The 19,899-nt window shown below is 42.1% G+C and overlaps 1 protein-coding gene across 1 annotated transcript; it reads right to left on the bottom strand.

Moving 5' to 3' along the window:
- Nucleotides 1–5,574: 5,574 nt before the first annotated feature.
- On the bottom strand, nt 5,575–18,985 carry LOC116085191 (protein SET-like). Its single transcript, XM_031362628.1, has 2 exons — nt 18,838–18,985; nt 5,575–5,828 (listed from the first exon to the last, which is right to left on the bottom strand). The coding sequence occupies exons 1-2, from the start codon at nt 18,983–18,985 to the stop codon at nt 5,575–5,577; spliced, it is 402 nt and encodes a 133-aa protein (XP_031218488.1).
- Between the last annotated feature and the right edge of the window lie 914 nt (nt 18,986–19,899).

Below are 19,899 nucleotides of genomic sequence, written 5' to 3'. Positions count from 1 at the left end.
ATACAAGCATGGAAGACATATAACAAAGACATCAGCACCAACTATTCACAATAGACAACATCAACAGTGTGTTTTATTGTCGGGTTCTTCTGATGTCCCCCTCATCTCCAGGGCCAGCCACCATCTCGAAGCTGCTGGGCTCCCTTCCTTAGGCAGTTCTTCTTTCTAGGATGTCTACACTCACAGTTAATGTGTTCAAAATGTATATACGTGTCAGTTTACTCTACAAATCGATCTGAAACTTGTCTGTTCTTGACACTGTTTGGGGGATATTTCCATAGCAAGGTATTATTTTTAATTCATCATTTTCACTGGTGTTAGATGTGTGTCTGATAAAATACAAAATGTGTTTGGATTTGCACTCTCCTGATCACAATGAGGTTGAATCTAACTTCATACTTTTTTTTTTTTTTTTTTTTTTTTTTTTTTTTTGGGCTTGGTTGTTTAGTATCCGACTCTTCTGTGAATTCTTTGGTTGGTCCTCAGACCATTTTCTCCTTGTGTCGTTTATATTTTTGCCATTCTTTCTATGCTTTTTTGATACTATGCTTTCTTTGGCTATGTGGATGACAAACATCTTAAAAAATAATTGATAGTCTATCTTTTAACAATTCTCATGATGCTTTCTATTGTGTAGAGCATGACATTTTGATGCACACAGCATACTACTTATTTTATGTAGTAAAATTCACATACCATAACCTTTACCACTAGTGAAATCCAGTTATCCACAATGTTGCACAACTGCCAGCTCTGTCTAGTTACACAACATTTCATCATTCAGAAAGGAAACACATACTCGTTAAGCAAATTTTCCCTCTCTTCGCTGCCAGACCTCTGAAAACCTGAATCCTCTTAATTGGCTGATTCTTGGCGTTTCACATAAATGGCACCATGTGACCTTTTGTGTCCAACTCCTTTCACTTGCAGTACTTTCTGTGTTCATTAAATCGTACCATACATTCGCACTTCCTTCCTTTGTGTTCCCTTTGTTAAAGAGGAAATATTGATTTATTATGGTTGCAGACATCTCACTCTACGTTGAGTTGGCCCCATTGCTATGAGCTTTGGTAAGGCATGGTAGCAGATCTGCTCACCTCACAGAGACAGCAAAAAGAGTCCCAAGTCCTAAATCATCCTCCAAGGGCATGTCCCCAGAGGTCTGCCTTTTTTCCATGCTCCACCTCCTAAAGTTTCCCCAAACTCCCAAAATATCACCACCAGACAGGGACCAACATAAGGTTATGGGGGATGTTTCGTCTTCCCCTCATTGTCTTCCACCCTGGTACCTAAAAGCTTATGTCCATTTCACAAAACAGAAGAATTTTGGGTGTTCTATGAATCCACCTCCTCCCCTACTGACACACCACAGTCTTAACAGCTGCAACATTATCCAAAAGCTAACTTAAGGCTCTTGTTGGTGAGTCCTACAAAGTCAAGAGCAAATTAATATTTTTACAACACGAGGCAACAGGACAGACATTTCCCATCAAAGTGTGAGACATGGGGACACAGAGAGTCGGCATGGGACGGAAGCAATACTGAGATCCAGCTGTGCACATATTATATTCTGTTGCCCTGGCACATCTGGCCTTCAGAACACATGGTGTCATTGTGTGAGTTCTGAGGGAGTTGTGTCATCCAGACCCCACAGCCTCAATGGCTGCAGGCTACATGGTTCTAAGCTGGGCCGACTTGTCCCTGCATCTTCTCTCTACAGATATTCCTTGTTCTCAGCATGTCTAACTTGTTGGGGTCTCCTTGGCCTTCACGCTCTCATCTCATGCTCTTCCTGTCATGGCTTCCCTCAGGCACTGACCACACACACAGTATTAGGCTTCCCCATCCTTTCTTTGGACTCTGGGTGAAAGTCTTCATGATTCCATACCTCCTTCATTCTGAATCCATGCAAAACCAGCATTACATGGCCAACACCAATGTCTGCCAGCAGCCTAATCAGTAGCCGGGCTCCCTGAGGTTACAGTGACCTCTGAGAGCCTAGATGGTGGAACACAGAAAAGCATTTCTGTAGTTAGTCCTGCGTGTGTGCTCTTCTTAAAGCTAAATCTTGCAAATGATTTAAAACCTGGGATGGGTGGCATCTGGCCAATTCCTGAAGCACCCTCAAGACATCTTCCCTACTGGTAGAATATAAATGTTTGGCTCATTTTGATGTCCATAATCTCCTTAACAGCCACACTTCTCTTGGCCCCAATTTTGTGGTTTCATTTTGGGTCAGAGGCAAGCATTTAGGATCTTTCTGTTCTCCTTTATGCTCCCAGTTCTCCCTGTACAACTGAATAGAATTAGGTGGCAACCCCCATGCCACAGCTGCATTCTGTGCTATCTGGAAACTTTTTCCTCCAGATTAACTATTCCAGTGCCTTTCAATTCAACCTGCTGGAGTTTCAGTGCAAGGACAAAATGTAGGTAAGTTATTTGCTGGAATGTTCCATAAATGAATAGTGTCCTGGTTCCCATCTGAAAACTCTTGAACAGACCTTTCTTTCTGCATCCCTATTGGTGTTCTGGCCTTATCTGTCATTCCTTTCTAAAGCTGAACGATATTGGCTTGCATGATATATAGCATGTTTTTGTTTTTGTTTTTAATTTGTCCATCACTTAGCAGGTTCAGATTGTTTCAGTCTGCTAGTTATTCTAAATAGTGTTTCTATGAAAATTGACACATAAGTATCTGTTTTAGTCCCCGTTTTCAATTTCTGGGAGTCATACCTAGTGGAAATGCTGCTTCATATGGAATTCTACTTAGTGTTGTGAGGGCTGTATTATGCAGTACATACATCAATAAAATGTTTATTTTATTTTTAACTTTCTATCTTACTTGTCACTCCTCCCAAATGCTTAAAGATGGACTTAAACCCTGACAGTTGCAATCTGCAGGACCCTGGTCCAAAGCTCCATGCCCATGGCAAGAAGTTACAGTCCAGACTGTTAAAGCTTTTTGTTCTGCTCAGCATCACTTAGACTTAGGTGAATATAGAACATACACACACACACACACACACACACACACACACACACACACACACATGCATGCACACACACACACACATATATGTACATATATATACATACATATATATACATACATATATACATACATATTCCCCCATTATCATCTCTTCTCCTCTTCCCCTTTCCATGGAACCCCAACAAAACCACCTCCTATTTTCATGATTTGTGTGAGTGTGTGTGAAAGTGTGTGCATATCTGTGAATGTGTGTGTGTGAATGTGTGTGAGTGCCTGTGTGTGAGTGTCTATAGGGTCTTCTAGTGGTGTCCTTGACTCGTCTAACTTGCTCACTTCCACCTCCACTCTTCCACAAGACTCCCTGCAGTCCATGATTTCTGAGGTAGGTCTCTCACTGAACCTGGAGCATGTAAGTTTGCCTAGGCTGGTTGGCCAATGAGCTCTGTTTGTCTCTCTCTCCCCAGCATTGGGATCACACACATGAACCCCATGCACATCCTTTGTGTGTGTGCTGGAGATCTGCCTTTAGGTCCTCATGCTTATGTGCCAACCACTTGACTGACTGAACCATCTCCCAGCCACCATTTTTCATTCTTATTAACAAAGGTTGGACATACTCTTGCAGATGTCTACTTCTCATTAAAATATTGTAAATATGTTAGTGGGTTTGGACTTGGTATCAGGTGTGATTAAAAACTGCATTAAAATTTATTCTGCCTACAAGAAATGTAGGGATGGGTGATGGAGTAGAGACTGAGGGAATGGCCAACCAATAATTGGCCCAAGTTGAGACCCATCCCATGTCCCTGACACTATTAAGGATACTCGGTTATGCTTGCAGACAGGAATCTAGTGTGTTGTCCTCTGAGAGGCTCCACAGAGCAGCAGACTTAGACAGCTGCAGACACAGCCAAACAGTGGATGGGGCTTAGGGAGCTTGGAATAGGAGGAAGGATTGAGGGCCCTGGAGAGGATAGGAACTCCACAAGAAGACCAACGGAGTCAACTAACCTGGACTCTTGGGGCTCTCAGAAACTGAACCACCAACCAAAACACACCCACCCACACACAGGCTGGACCTAGGCCTCCCCACATATATGCAGCAGATGTGCAGCTTGGTCTTCATGTATGTCCTGAATAGATGGAGTGTGGGCTATCCCAAAAGCTGTTGCCTGTACATGGGATATGTTCTACTACCTGGATTGCCTTGTCTGACCTCAGTGGGAAAGTATGCATCTAGCCTCACAGAGACTTGATGTGCCAGTGAGGGGGTCCCCACCCACAGAGAAGAAGGGGAGGAATGATAGGAAGAAAGATTGTGGGAGAGGATGACCAGGAGTGGGGCAGTAAGCAGGATGTAAAGTGAATAAGTAAAAAAAAAAAAAATAATTAATTAAAAAGAAAAGATTGCATTTAATAACAGATGATGATTTTGAACATTTTTCCGGTCCTTGTTGGTCACTTAATATCTTTATTAGAGAAATATTTCAAATATTAGAGAAATATTTCAAACACTTTCCATTTTAAAAGTGAGTTATCTTCCTTTTGAGTTATAAGTGTCCTAGATGTGGGTGCTTCAAATGTATAACAGTGAATATTTCTCTGAGCTTATATGCTTACGTTTTAAATTCATTATAGTTTTTGATGCACAAAATTTTCAAATTTTGATGCAGCTCATCTAATCTACTTTTTTGTTCACATTGATTTTATTGTAACAAAGCAACTTGTACACTTCAACGTTTAAAATGACATCTTTTTCTTTCCAGTGAAAACCAAAAAAAAAAAAAAAAAAAAAAAAAAAAAAAAAAAAAAAAAAAAAAAAAAAAGAAAAAAAAAAGAAAGAATTAAAAATAAAGTTACAACAGAGAATGTCAAACTCCAAATAAAACCCTATAGGTTCTGCTTATTCTCCCAGTTCTCCCTGAGTGTCAGGGCTCAAGTCACCATCAGGAAAGAATTTTATTTTAAAAGTGTCACCTTAAATTGCAAGGATGTCTGTTAAATATTACAATTAAACTACCAAAGGAGAAGCCATGGTGTCAGATGCCCACCTACCCCCCGACACCTCAAACCCACCCATGCTCACCATCTATACTCCCTTTTTTCTCTTTTTTTCTTTTTATCAAACAAGAGAAAGTAGACAGATACATGTTGGTGAATGTTAACTGCCTGTATTCACATAGAGACACAGTGTAATCTCTGAGCCCAACATCCAGAGAACAGAAATAAGCGAGAACTCTATGCACTACTGCACAGGGCCTAGCACTCTCCAGCCTCCAGCAGAGCCGAGGGAACTGGAGGGCTTTTCTTTTTTCCCATAGAGCATGGTGGTGGTGTTGTATCCACAAATTTTTGAGATAAGAAAGGATAAAAATGAATTTAGAATAGAAATGTGGAGATTCTTTTCCTGTTGTTGAATTATTTTGCTCAAGATATTTCCCCCCAAATTAATTGAGAACCATGATGTTGAGACCTCAAATACAGGGCGACTGAGCACAGAGGGACGGGGGGAGAAGGACCAACTTGCTCCCAGGGACTGGAGAAAATTAAAAAAGTAGGTTGGAATCCATCAATCTTCTGTGCTAGTCATCCTTGCCTTCATCCTCCTCTCTTTCTTCCCCTTTGTCCTTAATGTCATCTTCTTCACCTTCATCCTCATCTTCTTCTTCATCAATATCTTCCAACCCTACCTCCTCTTCGTTGTCGTCGTCATCGTTGTCATTATCATCATCATCATCTTCTGCTTCTTCTTCATCATCCATATCAGGAACAAAATAGTACTGCAAGGGGTTTGGCCAAATATCATCTTTGACAACCTCCCCTAACTCACCAGCACCTGTATCAGACGACCTCCCCTAACTCACCAGCACCTGCGTCAGAATGCTCAGTAAACCAGGTAAAGAAGCTCTCTGGCTCTTCCTGCTGCCTCTTCCTGCTGGCCTTATTCTGTTTGACTTGAGAGTTTTGTCAAATCCTTTCCAGATTTCCATTTGATTTCAGTGGACTTTGAAGACGGGTCACCACTCTCATTCAGATGAAATTCTTTGGAGAAAACTTTATTTTCAAAGTAAGGATTTTCATCACAATTATTTTCAATTTTTTTCCTTTTCTTATTAATGTAAGATAACAGATATTTACAATTCTATCGACATGTATGACAAGCGATGGAGAATTGAGCACAGGGTACTTTCTCTTTTCTTTTTGTTCATGTGTGCAAATAGTTACACACAGTTTATGTGGTGGCTTGACACCGCTGCTGTCTTTAAATCCATTTTGTAAAACTACAAGATCTAAAAACTAAAGCCCAAAGGACCACTTGATTTTCATAGGATGTACCCAAGGAAGCCCATGGAAGCATCCTTTTAACTGTAACATGCATTTCTGGAGGTGAAATCGCTTAGTGGACACATTCAATTACTCACATCTGAGGTGAAGTGTACAGTCAAAAGTCAAAATGGCCTCTTCACTTTCGAAGTTCAGGCTCTTCTGGTATGTGCTGACTGATTTGTTTACTTCTGTGTTCAACTTTTAGCCAAAGCTACACACCCATGTTGGTCCTTTGTTAAGGATTCCTCACTCCAGGCTGTAGCTCAGAGGTCCAGCCTTTGTCTAGTGTGTGCAAGGTTGTGGGTGTGTACCAAAATAAAAAAGCCCAAGGATTCATTACTTGAAATAGTTTGAAATGAAAACAAGACTTCTGGTTGAGTGGTGGTGGTGCACACCTTTAATCTCAGTGCTCAGAAGTCAGAGACAGGCAGATCTCTGAGTTTGAGGCTAGCCTGGTATACAGAGTGAGTTCCAGGACAGCCAGAACTACACAGAGAAGCCATGTCTGGGGGTGGGGGAGGGAGAGAGAGGGGTGGGGGAAGAAGAGGAGGAGGAAGGAGGAGGAGGAGGAGGAGAAGGAGGAGGAGGAAGAGGAGAAAAAGAAGGATGAAGAGATGAAGAGGAGGAGGAAGAGGAGGAGGAGGAAGAAGAACAAAAGGAAGAAGAAGAAGAAGGAAGAAGAAGAAGAAGAAGAAGAAGAAGAAGAAGAAGAAGAAGAAGAAGAAGAAGAAGAAGAAGAAGAAGAAGAAGAAGAAGGAAGAAGAGGAAGAAAAAGAAGAAGAAATAAGACTCTGGGATGCAGGATTACTTTGGAAGTCTATTAAAGGGGTTTTGTATATAGTTTCTGGCCTGGATTTTTATTTATGTTACTACTTTGACATTTTTATCTGAATTCTTAGGAAAATCGAGCTTCAGATTCTAACTCTAACCCCCAGTGGACTGCTCTTTGGCAGAAGAAATAAAATGCTTATCAGATGTCAGTTTATTTTGCCTGGAGAAAAGTTCATGGAAAATAATGGGTTTAAGTATAATGCCATTATTTCCAAGGTGTAATTTACACTCTGAAAAACATTACTGAAACATATAATTTTAGGTCGACGAAGCTAAACATTCTTGTGTCACGCTCTTCTGAATTAAGACAGTAGAATAAATTCAGGGATGAGCAGCTGACCAGACCAGTGTTTTGTTTTGCTTCCTGCTCTTTTGTAAAAGTTGGCTGCTGTTTGTGAGATCATCCATCGGGGAAAAGCAACTAGTCTGGAGTTATTTTTCTGTCTAAATTAAATTTCCTATTTATAGACTGGAGTCAAAGTAGAACTTTCCAGGCGCTGATGAGATGCTCACTTTATTAACACAATTAGCACTTCAGGATCTAGAGTTTGGTACAGAATGGTGAGTTCTTTGCAGAAATATTTTTTTAAAAATACATATTTTAAAGACATGCCTTCAGAACAACACACAGGGTCTGACTGCTTTTAGGTCTTCTGGTCAGTTGTAGCGAAGGGTTACAAACAGGATTGATCAGAGTGTTCAATTGGTTCTGTTTTCATCGTAACCACAGTAAGAAGTCTGGACCTCAAAGACTTGGAAATAGACTCTGCACACTAAAACAGGGTAAACGGCCAAAGCTGAGCAAAGTGGAAGTTGAGTTTCTTGAGACAGGGTGGCAGGTGTTCTAGTTTGAGTTCTCTTGTTGTGATAATACACTTTCAGGGGAGGAAAGGGTTTATTTGGCTTATACTTCCAGGTCACAGTTCATCATTGAGCAGAGTCAGAAAAGGAATCTAAGCCTCACTCACAGGCTCATCCCTGGATACCTTCTTATACAACTGAGCACCAGCTGCCCAGGGAATGGTATTGTCTTCAGTGGATTGTATCTTCTTTCATCAAATGATAAACAAAATGACCCATCCCCAAACAAGCCCACAGATAAGTTTGTTCTGGGCAATATTTCACTTGACAGTTCCTTCACAGGTGACTCTTAACTGTCAGTTTGGCAGTTAAAGGTAACTAAGATGGCAAGGTTTCATGAACTGAGACAAGTAACTGGGCAGAGCCAGCATATGCCGCCATGTCAGATGGGGAGCTGGGGGCTGACCTGGGGAATGTTGGAAATTGATGGTGTAGGGAGCTAATGAGTTAGGAAGGAACTGGTTTCAGGGCAGCAGAAAGACCCCTACTCCTCCAGATGAAACAGAGTGGGGGATTGCTCCTGGAAACCTATGTCATGAGAAGGGAAAAACCTACAAAATTAAAGAAAAAAAAAAGCAGAAATACACTCTGCAATTAATGTGTAATAAGAGCTTCATGGCAAAGGTGATTTTGAGGGCCTCTTTCCTTTCTTTTTCTTCTTGCACTTGTTCTTCTTCCTCCTTCTCCTCCTTCTTTTCTTCTTCCTCCTCTTCCTCCTCCTCTTCTTTCTCTTAGCAAATGTGGCAATACTGCATTTTCCCATGGAATTTTGGCCTTGATTAAAAATTAGGGTTGTTTCTAAACTTAGTTGAAAATTAGATCCCCTCATTTGTTCACTCAATAAATATTTATTGAAAATCTACTATTTGAAATAGTGTTTTACTTGCAAATAAATAAGGCCTGCCATTAGAGAGTCTTTTATTTACTCAGAGAGAAAGATGATAAGCTTGTGCACACAGAGACATGTGCATAATGCCAGATTCTGAGAGGAATGATAAGGATCTTAACAAATACACAGAATGAAGGGAGGGATCAATGGGAATATTTTATGGAGTTATTTTCTTCTTTATGTAGGCCCAAAAATATATTATATGTCGAGGTGACACTAAGTCAAGGCCTGAATCAAATGAGAGTGAAGAATTAGACTGCCTGGAGAAGATGTCCCTGGATGGTGTGGAGGTAAGTTGGGAAGTTGGTCCAGTCACTGTTTGCTTGGGCTTTTCTTATTGAGAACATAGATGAATGACAATGATCTCTGACTTCCAGGCCTCAGGACTTCAGTCAACCTCAAAATGTTAGAAACAGCTGTCAAAGCAATCAGGCAAATACCAACATGGTGACGACAACGATGTCAACGATGACGATGGTGGTGATGTGCTAACAATGATGATGATAGTGGTGGTGATGATGCTGGTGGTGTTATTGCTATTGGTTCTGATATTATATTGAGGGATCAATATTGATTTTCATAGTATAGTAGCTGTTATGAGGTTTTGGTTGTGTTAAGGCTGTTGTGGGTAATGATAATGTTATAAATGCTGGCTTTGTTGATGGTAAAAGTGGTGATGTTAATGTTCATGTTGGAGTTGGTGGTGGTAGCAGTGAAGGTATTGTTATTAATGCTTGTTTTGGTGGTAATGGTATGGTATCAGTATTGGTGGTTTTGATGTTGTATCAGTGGCAGTGTTGGTAGTGGTAGTAATGGTGGTGTTGGTGATGATATATATGTCTCTAATTCAAAGAAAGTATTAAATAGTAAAAGACTCAAGTTGACACACTGTTAATACAGGCTCCTAAAAACATGAACAAAATTTTATTTAAATTGACAATACTGACATTGTTAAAACAAAACAAGACAAAAGCATTTTCTGTGTGCAAACATTCTGTTCAGCATTTTACAGGTTGTATCACTTGATTCTTTTAAAAAGTCCATGGGATGTGCCAATACTACCCCCCAGGAAAAAGTCTAGGTAGCTCTTGCAAGCTTGAATAGTAATGGCAGAAGCAAGATTTGAGATGAAGCCTAAACTCTATATTGATGACTGTGCTTTCTTTCTCCAAGGATAAAACCTCTATCAGCACGGGGAAGGGAGGTAGGTTGGACATGAGTACTGAAAAGAATGAAGCCATCTTTTGACCAAGATGTCCAGACAAGTCTATTCCCCTGGATGTCCTGTTACATACTCTCTAGAGTAAACACAACCTATGCTCTCCAGCATAGATTTATGGTTGAGGGAGAAAGTCAGCAAAGAGATTTACTTGCTTGTCATATGGAATTTTTGGAAAGTTTAATAGAAGTCACATTATGAAACTTTAGAGACTAACAAGTTTCACATGAGCAGTGTGGCTCAGTGGTAAAGGTGCTTGCTACCATGCCTGATGACCTACATTTGATCTCCAGGACCTAAGTGGTCAAAAGAGAAAACCAGCTTCCACAAGTTGGGGCCTTACCCCCACGTGTGCACAACCACAGCCCCAACGTGCACACAAGGTCGTTTTAAAAGGATAATGACTCTTTCTTTCTTAGGGAGGTGGAATGCTTTGTATCTGTGGAAGCTGAGCTGAGTAGTAAACATGGTTAAAACAGCTCTTCTGTAGTTAAGGAAGAAGCAGCCTGAGAAAGCTGTGAAACCCCAAGGCTCAAGTAGTTGTATAAGGATCTGGGCCTCTCGTAGCCATGCTGCCAGTCTTTCTTGGTACAGAATCCTTCCCTCATGTGGGACCTACAGTTTTCAGTAAGTCTATACTGGTAAAAAAAGGCATTGTAATTTCAAAACACTGCAAGTACATTGAAATATCAGTTCTTGGTTGTGAGTATATTTGCTTTATTACTCTGCTAGAATAGGATAGTCAGGAATATCAGTCCTTGAAGTCAAACTTTAATGTCTTATTAGTGCTTACCTTGACTTACTGGTGATCAGGTAAGCTAGACAAAGCTTACAATTCTTAGGAAAGCAGCTCCATGGACCACCTCACTGTTTTGTTTCCTGTTTCATACATACTCACTACTTTATAACTCAAAAGCCAAATAGTTGATAGAAACCCCAGGACTTGAGATGGCTACTGAGTAAAAGTGCCACAAAAGGATGAGAACTGGACTTTGTGTGCCCAGAGCCCATGTAAAATGGCAGACAGTGAGGCAGCCGCCCACTCCCTGCACCCAGAAGACAGAGACAAAGACAGAGGACTTCTAAAAGAAGCTGGCTAGCTGGATGGGCCAGAATGGGCAAGCTCCAGGTTCATTGAGAGACCTTGTGTACTGACTGGTTTAGTGTGTCAACTTGACACAATCACAGAGAAAGGAGCCTCAGCTGAGGAAATGCCTCCATGACATCCAGCTGTAAAGTATTTTCTCAATTAATGCTCAGGGTGGTTGGGGGGCAGCCCATTGTGAGTGGTGCCATCCCTGAGCTGGTAGTTCTGGGTTCCTTAAGAAGACATGCTGAGCAAGCCAGGGGAAGCAATCCAATAAGCAGCATCCCCCACTCCATGATCTCTGCATCACCTCCTCCCTCCAGGTTCCTACACTGTGTTAGTTCCTGTCCTGACTTCCTTTGGATGAACAGCAATGTGGAAGTGTAAGCTGAATAAACCCTACCTTGTTTTTTGGTCATAGTGTTTCATTGCAGCAAGAGAAACCCTGACTAAGACACCTTGTCTAAGTAAGTAAAGTGGTAAGTGACTGAGGAAGACACCTGATGTCAACTTCAGGCCTCTACATATATGTAAAAAAACATGTGTGCATACCTACACACATGTGAACATACATATATGCACACATTACATATACATTCACAACCTCTGTCTAACCTGAATGATAGAAATTGCACTGTGATTATAGCTTAGACTAAACTTTCTATGTTTACAAAACTCATGAACTTTTTATCTTCTCCCTGCAGGAAGTAAGCCTCCTGATTCATCTTTAAGTATTTTTAATGCCGAAACTATAATGAGTTTACAAAAGCATCAAGAGCACAGGACACAACCTTTCCCTGTGAGTTACTTGAGATTGGATTCTGGGCCTGATACATTGCCACCATGAGGACAGAGTATTTTCCCAAGGATAGGATACTACATTAGCGTGACACAATAACCAAAGTCAGGAGGTTAAGATAGGCATGTTACCATTTACCTCTCACCCTTCTACATTTTGCTAATTATCCTAATCATGCCCTTCCTAGTAACAGGATCTAATTCAGAGCCACTCATCTCTGCTCACTCTGACCTTTTAGGAATAGTTCTTCACCTCTCTTTGACTCTCATGGCTTTTGTCTCTTGACAATCATAGGGTGGAAAAATTTGGTCTTTCTTCATGATACTGTGTTGTATTTTTGAGAGATAGAACCCTCACAAAAACTAGACCAGGACTTATTACATGTAATCCCCTGGTTCATGATTTCAGTGTGTCCATCACTGATGATGTTTACTTGAGTCCTCTTGCTTGGTCCAAGCCTGTCTGCATCTTGCTGTCCTTTTCCTTGTCATTAGCAGTTATATGATCGGCAGATATTTTTACTTCTGAATTTACCTTTGTTTGTGTGGAGTCATGGTTTTCTATTTCATTCACATTCATGCTCTATTAACCCCCTACATTTTGAGGTTTGAATTTGCACCACTTTGGTTGGTGAAGATCCCCTCTGAATCTGGCATCAGTGTTCTTGTGATCAGACCATTTGAGTCACTGAATTCCTCTATACTTTATTGAAGAACAGAATATTAAAATTTGTTTTTCTCTTTCCCTGGAATTGCTATTTCAATGGAACTCTGTCTCCTTTAGAAAGAAAAAACCAATATGTAAATACAGAGGCTGGTACATGAGGAAGGCTTGTTATCATTGGGTTGGGGGGGGAGATTTGCAAATTTCATGTTCTCTTGGTGGATGAAGGCAGAGAAGACACACATGTATTTATTTCTGTAAAATATATGAGCTAGAATCAAGCTCCTGCTTCCAACCCAGTCCCACACTGTTCATTTTTATTCCCTGTCTTCATCTGTGACATCTGCTCTCTATTCTCTTTCATACTTTGGCTTATTTGGTCAGCCAAGCTACATGACCAATCTCTCATCACCTTGTGGTCATTCTTGTCCACACCACCTTCTTCCTGCTCATGCGGTTGGCCAAATCTGAGCCCCTAACTGCCCTACACAGGCACCATTCTCATGCCAGATGGGTCCTGACAGCCCATGGTATGCTTCTGATCAGATCTTTAAACTTGCTTAGGCTTACAAGCCCAGTCATAGCAAAATGCTTTACCCTCACGTGGATTCTGAGTTCACACACTATTTCACCCCTGTGCAGAACTCTCCCTATTCGTCGGAAGCTAGCTTCATCTCTGACCAAGAGGCCTCTTTCCTTTAGGCTTCTATATCCTGATGCCCACCCCATTTAGGCCTGGCTCCTTACAATGGGCCTTACCCAATCATGTGGGTAGTTTTCTCACTCCTCAGGCTCTAATAGCCCACTGAAGCCTTCTCTGTAGGTTATGCTGTTAAATGTCCATTGTGGCTCCATGTGATTCCTCCCCACCACAGCACTCCTGTGTCTAGACACATCTTCACCCTGTGTGGGCTCTACCACACTGTCAGGCTCCCTGTGTGGGCTCCTCCTCTCCTGAGCTCTTACATCCCCCAGTGGCAGGCCTGGTCTGGCTTCCCCTATGTACACAAAGGGAGAAAGAAAAGAGAGGCAGAGGGGGCATTACTTTGAGTTTGCAGGAGATTAATAGTGGTTGTACTCTTGATATCATTCATTCATTTGTTCACTCAAAACATTTAAGATAACCCAGTCCATAACAAGCCCTATCCTATGTACTACAATATAAAATTGTATCCTAGGTACCTACATAGTACCTACATAGGTACTATCTAGGTACTATCTAGATAGGCCAGGCTCATTTCCAGAATGTTTCTATTCCAGAAATTCAGTGAGAAAGAGAGGGCTGTGGTAGATCTCTGCCCAGTGGAATCAATAGAATGGCCTTTGAACCTGGAAACAGAAACTAGCTTTGATGCTTTGGGTTTAAAGGGATGAGCTCCTGAGCTAGTTGTTTGACTGAATTATCTCCCCCCCCCCCCCATCTGTAGAATGGAGAAAGCACACAGCTTACAGTGCTATTCTGAGGGTTGAGATTCAATGTCCACAACTCTTAAAGCATGGCATCAAATCCTTTTCACAGTATGCTTAGAGGGACTTCCTGGCTTGCTTCTTGTTTTAACGGGGAGCACATCAGGCTGCAGCTATTGTGCTTACCTGCATGTGCATAACCCAGGCTCCATCTCCAGCCCTGCGTAAAGCTGGATACGGTGGCACACACACCTGTAACCCCAGCATTGGGGAGGTATGGGCAGGAGCATCAGAAGCCCAAGGTCATCTCCAACTGCACAGTGAGTGTGAGGCCATTGTAGAGTACAAATTTAGGAAGGGTATTTGCAGAAGGTCTCTATGGGACAGAACATTGGAGGAGATGAGAAAGTTGGAAAGCAGACCATGGCTGTCTAGAGTAAAAGATGCTTTTCCCAGTAGAGGAAACAGCCACGGCATCGACCGTGACCCAGAGGGTTTCTGGGTGTGTTGCACAGAGGTAAGGAGAAAGGTAACTTTTGGAAGGAGGTAGAACAGGGAGGGAGGTGAGAGGGGAAGGATGATGCAGAGTAAAGTTACCTGAGCCTTCTCCATCACAGTCCATCCCCAGCTCGGCTTTCTTAACCCTTCGGTGTGTCGTGTATAGAATACCACTATGCCTCTCCCATGGTGATGGGTTTCCAACCTAAGATTTCTATTATAAAATATTCTATTTAGCATTGTCTTAGTACATTCAATAGATAAACTGAACACATGACTATTGTTTGAAGATGCCATTAATACTGATAATGAAATAATCATGTTTCCAACATGCTATGTCATCACAACCATCCTGTATCGCTGTAAGATTGTGGAAAAACACAGAAGAGAATCTAAGAAGGGGTTGGGGATGTTTCTCAGTGGTCTAGTGTTTGCTTAGACCATGAATCCCTGGTGGTGATCTCCAGTACTGGGAAAAAAAATTGTAAAAGGTGATCAGTGTCTACTTCTTCACCTTCCTTCGTGTTTTAAACCAATGTGTCATGGAAAGACACGGACATTTGAGCCAGTGTTTCCTCTCAGAGTAGGAGTTCAACTCCCCCATCACCATAATAGGCAGTAAAGAGAATAAAGATCTCTCGCTTATACTTAGACCAATTCGCTCTTCTTTTATCGGGAGAATACTTACACGAGATTTATTTTTACAGGTCAGAGAATAGCACACTACAGTATGCAGCCCATAGTGTTTTGGTTATCGTGTCTTTCATTCTCAAGTAACACCAGGGCATTTATTTTTAAGAACACAGAAAAATAAACCTGTGTTTGCAAAAGTCTGGGACTTTTTGGCTAGCTTCTTTAAACTCTTTGCAGTGTGGAAATATTGACTCTCATAGAGCTGAAAGATAGTCTCAACTATCTCTTCAAAGACTTGGCTGTACAGCTGTTGTAGTTTTTAAAAGCTGGATTTATCATGCATACCCTTAGGGCAGAGATGAGTATCTGCTAGTTATTTGTAGTAAAGATGTCATTTGATAAGTAGGAGCCAAGGAGTCTCATTTCCAAAGGAGTGTTCATTTATGGGTTATAGCACTGATATCATGTAAGAACTAAGTAGCTAACATGAAAGACCAGGTTCTATGAATAATCCTATGGGGCCCACCTACCCCCTTCACTAGTATACAGAGCCAAGCAGGAAAAAACAAAAAGAGGAAAAACCAAAAGCAAAAACAGGTGGTTCATGTGGTTGCAGACAAGACTTTGATCAGAACCATAACCATAGTGGCAACTTGAGGGATGCCTTCTGTGCTGGCTCTTTCTTTTCTTTTCTTTTTACTTTTTTTTTTAACAGTCCAGTCATTATCCCTCACCCCACCCGGCCCTCCCAGTTTGCCTTCCCACAGTTCCTCATCCCATTCCTCCTCCCTGCTGTCTCCAAGAGGATGTTCTCCTCCCACCAGGCCTCTCCATTCCTTGGGGCCTCAAGTCCCTCCAGGGTTAGGTGCATCTTCCCTCATTGAGGCCAGACCAGGAAGTCCTCTGCTATACATGTGTTGGGGCCTCAGACTAGCTCTTGTATGCTGCTTGGTTGGTGGCTCAGTGTCTCAAAGATCTTAGGGGGTCGGGTGAGTTGAGACTGCCTACCCTACGGGGTAGTCCTCCTCCTCAGCTTTTTCCAGCCTTTCCCTAATTCAACCACAGGGGTTTCTGACTTCAGTCCATTGGTTGAGTGTAAGCATCTGCAGCTGTCTCAGTCAGCTGCTTGTTGGGCCTCTTGGAGGACAACCATGCCAGGCTCCTGTCTGTAAGCACTCCATAGCATCAGAAATAGTGTCAGGCCTTGGGGCCTCCTCTTGAGATGGAGCCCAAGTTGGGCCAGTCACTGGACCTCGTTTCCCTCAGTCTGTTCTCCATTTTTGTCCCTGCAGGACAAAACAATTAAACAGGAACAATTCTGGGTCAGAGTTTTTGACTGTGGAATGGCAGCTCCATCCCTCCACTTGATGCTCTTTCTACTGGAGGTAGACTCTACAAGTTCCTTCTCTCTACTATTGGACATTTCATCTAAGGTTCCCCCCTACCTTTGAGTCCCGAGAGACTCTCATCTACCAGGTCTCTGGTACATTTTAGAGCACCCACCCCAACCCCATGAGGTTGCATACTTGCATTCATTCTCCTGGCTGTGCTGGCTTGTTTTATGTCAACTTGCCACAAGCTAAAGTCATTTAAGAGAAGGGAATCTTAATAAAATGCCTACATAAGATGTAGCTGTATAAGACCTGACTGTAGGCAAACCTGTAGGGCATTTTCTCAAATAGTGATTGATGGGAGGTCCCTGCCCATTGTGTGTGGTACCACCCTTAGGCTGGTGATCCTCAACTGCATGAGGAGCAGCATTCTTCCATGGCCTCTGCACCAGCTCCTGGCTCTTGGCTCCTGCTTGAGTTTCTGACCTGACTTCCTCTAAATAAGAAAGTGTAATCCCAATAAACCTTTCCTCCTCTATTTGCTTTGGTCCTGATGGTTCATCATAGCAATCATAACTCTAACTAGGACGCTGCCCTTGATGGCCTCTTCAACTGACCCTGCACACTCAGCTTCCCACTGTGCAAAGTGTGGCACTAACATTTCTTTTACTTGCTGAGAATTCTAAGGTTTGGCATTGTTTCCAAGAAAATATCAGTAGAAACATAATGTTAAAATTAAGCCAGAAATCCACATATGAGAACTCTCACTGATAGGTCCTTTTCTTTTTCTTTCTTAAATTCCTTGGAGTTTAGCTTTGGCCTAGCTTATTAGTTAGGCCAGATCTGAGAGTAGTAGTCGCCTGGAGGGGAGGTGTTGTGTGTTCAGTCATCCTTTTGTCTCTCTTGGCCCTTTCTCTTTACACTTTCAAATCCCTTTGTGTTGCACATGTAGACGAATCAGCATTTGGCTCTCTGAAATACCATTGTCATGGTTCGTGATTGTTACCTGACTGAGGAACAGGCACAGAATTATTCTAACCATCACCACTTCCAAGGGTCAGAGAGTGGAGCCAGGTGTGTGTGATGTCAGAATGAACTCTAAACTGGGCATCTAGAAAAACACTGGTCCTAACCTTCTTAACATTTTCCTCGTCCAGGCATAGTGCTAAATGTTCTGGAAACTCGAGAAGTTGGTGGGCGGATGAGGTTACTCTCATTTTAGAGGTGAAACTGGGACTCTGAGCAATGAAGTAACTTATCTGGGAAAACTTTGGAAGTCAGAAAAAAAATCTACAGATCTACTAGAGTTTGCATGTGCATCAAAGAAAACAAGATGTGTATGTAACAGGAGTGTGTGAGTGTGTGTGTGTGTGTGTGTGTGTGTGTGTGTGTGTGTGTGGTGTGGCAGAACACAGTCCATGCCAGGGAAAATACAGTCAAGAAGGACTTGTCACATGGCTGTCACATGGCTGTCACATGGCTGTGACATCAGCTTTCTAGAAAGTGAGACAGGAGGACCTGGAGTTAGAGGCCAGCCTGGGCTCTAATTTGACTGTATCACAAAAGTGGGGAGAGAAAATGGGGGTGAGTGAAGAATGAAGGTGAAGGCTGTGTAGCAGGATCAACCATGGTGGCAGCTGCTCCAGGAAGCTGTACTTTGCTGATTTTTTTCTTGTATTGTTAAAATCTCTGCCCTGTGTTTACTGCTCCTTAACCCCATTCTTCATTTCCTGTCTCACTTTGGAGCTAGATTCTCACTAAGTAGCTCAGGCTTCAGATTCAGACTCTTGGCCTCAGCCTCTCTAGTGTTGGGATTACAGGTGTGTCAGTTTTAGTATGATTCTTATTAGTGTTTAGACATTGCTGAATTGCTTCAAATGTTCTTTATGCTCTCTCTGTAGGCATATCTAACTTGTGTTTTGGAGGATACGGCCTGACCCCAGTTAGGTTTTTCTGATCTCAGAGGCTCTTCTCAAAAATAAGACCTAAATTCTAAACCAGTATATAGAGTCCATGGCAAGTAAATTTGGAAGGGAGATCTATTATATTTTATCTCTTCCTCTGAAAATGGGGCAGCTCCCTATTTCCCACACTTGCTAAGGAATATCAATTTGGAGTAGAAGGCAAGAAGCAGAACTGCCCAATGCAAATTGTTGATCTGCTCGTGGTGGCTACTTTCCATTTTCCCCTCTAGATCTAGCATTCTATGCTTCATAGGCGCACAGCCTGGGTCCTCTTCTGTTGTAGACTACAGCTAAGTTCGCCTGATGGAAGGGAAGGGCAGAAGAACTCCTTCTCACCCTGTGGCTTGGCAGTGGCTGTTTCCCCTTTCTGAGTCATGGCTCCTATTGGATGGCATCTTCTACATCTCTCACTGGGTTCCAGTAACTGCTCCTCCCTTGTTACTCCAGGCGTAGGAGGAACAGCTTTGAAGGCCTCCTCCACCATCCCTTCACCCTGTGTAAATATTCCTTTTTATTAAACATTCCTCCTCTACCCCGAATGTGTCATCATTTCCTACCTGATTCATCACTGCATTACTTGATTCTGTAAAGTTTCCCCATGTGACATACATGGATTGCAGAGTCAGATTGCTAAGATGGACCTTTAGTAATGCATACATTGCACAGAAAATAAACCCCCAATTCAGAAGAGGAATTTACATTATTTTTCTTCAAATCATGTAAGTTAACAGATTTGAAAAGGAACGTGAAAACAGCACTTCCTGACATATGGCCTTCAGCTCTTTGTAAACTGGGTCATAGCTTTTGTGAGTTGCTAAAATAATACTCCTTCACAGAACTTTACAACGTCAAGAATTTTACAACTAAGACAACCACTGTACAGCCCTGTTCTCCAGAAACTACCATCTTCAAACCATAGAACCCAGACAACCTACAGCCAGCCCCATGCTCTCTATAAACTTCCATCTCCAAACCACCCAAGCTGGCATAGGAGCCCAATCCATCCCACCCCATGTCTTCTTGGCCCAATGGCTTTTGTTTTGCTTTGTTTTGTCGGGTTTTGGGACAGGGTCTCACTATGTAGCCCTGGTTGACCTAGAACTCGATATGTAGACCCAGCTAGCCTTAAATCAAACATTCTTCTACCTCTGCCTCTTGAGTGCTGGGATTTAAGGTATGTGTCACCTTTTTAGGACTATTGTAATTCTGTTGAGTGATTGGCTGTATGTCACAAGTACACTCAAAGAGGACATACAATGGAAAGGAAGGAACTTTGCTAATCCCTTCAAATAAGAAGCACCAGGCTCATGACCCTTCAAGAAGAAATGTTCGACCCAGCCATACCACTACTGGGCATATACCCAAAAGATACTGCAACATGTAATAAGGACACATGCT

Source organism: Mastomys coucha, unplaced genomic scaffold, assembly GCF_008632895.1.
Source record: "Mastomys coucha isolate ucsf_1 unplaced genomic scaffold, UCSF_Mcou_1 pScaffold9, whole genome shotgun sequence".
Lineage (NCBI taxonomy): Eukaryota > Metazoa > Chordata > Mammalia > Rodentia > Muridae > Mastomys > Mastomys coucha.
The sequence above is the reverse complement of the archived record's forward strand: the minus strand, read 5'-3'. Positions and strand labels throughout refer to the sequence as shown.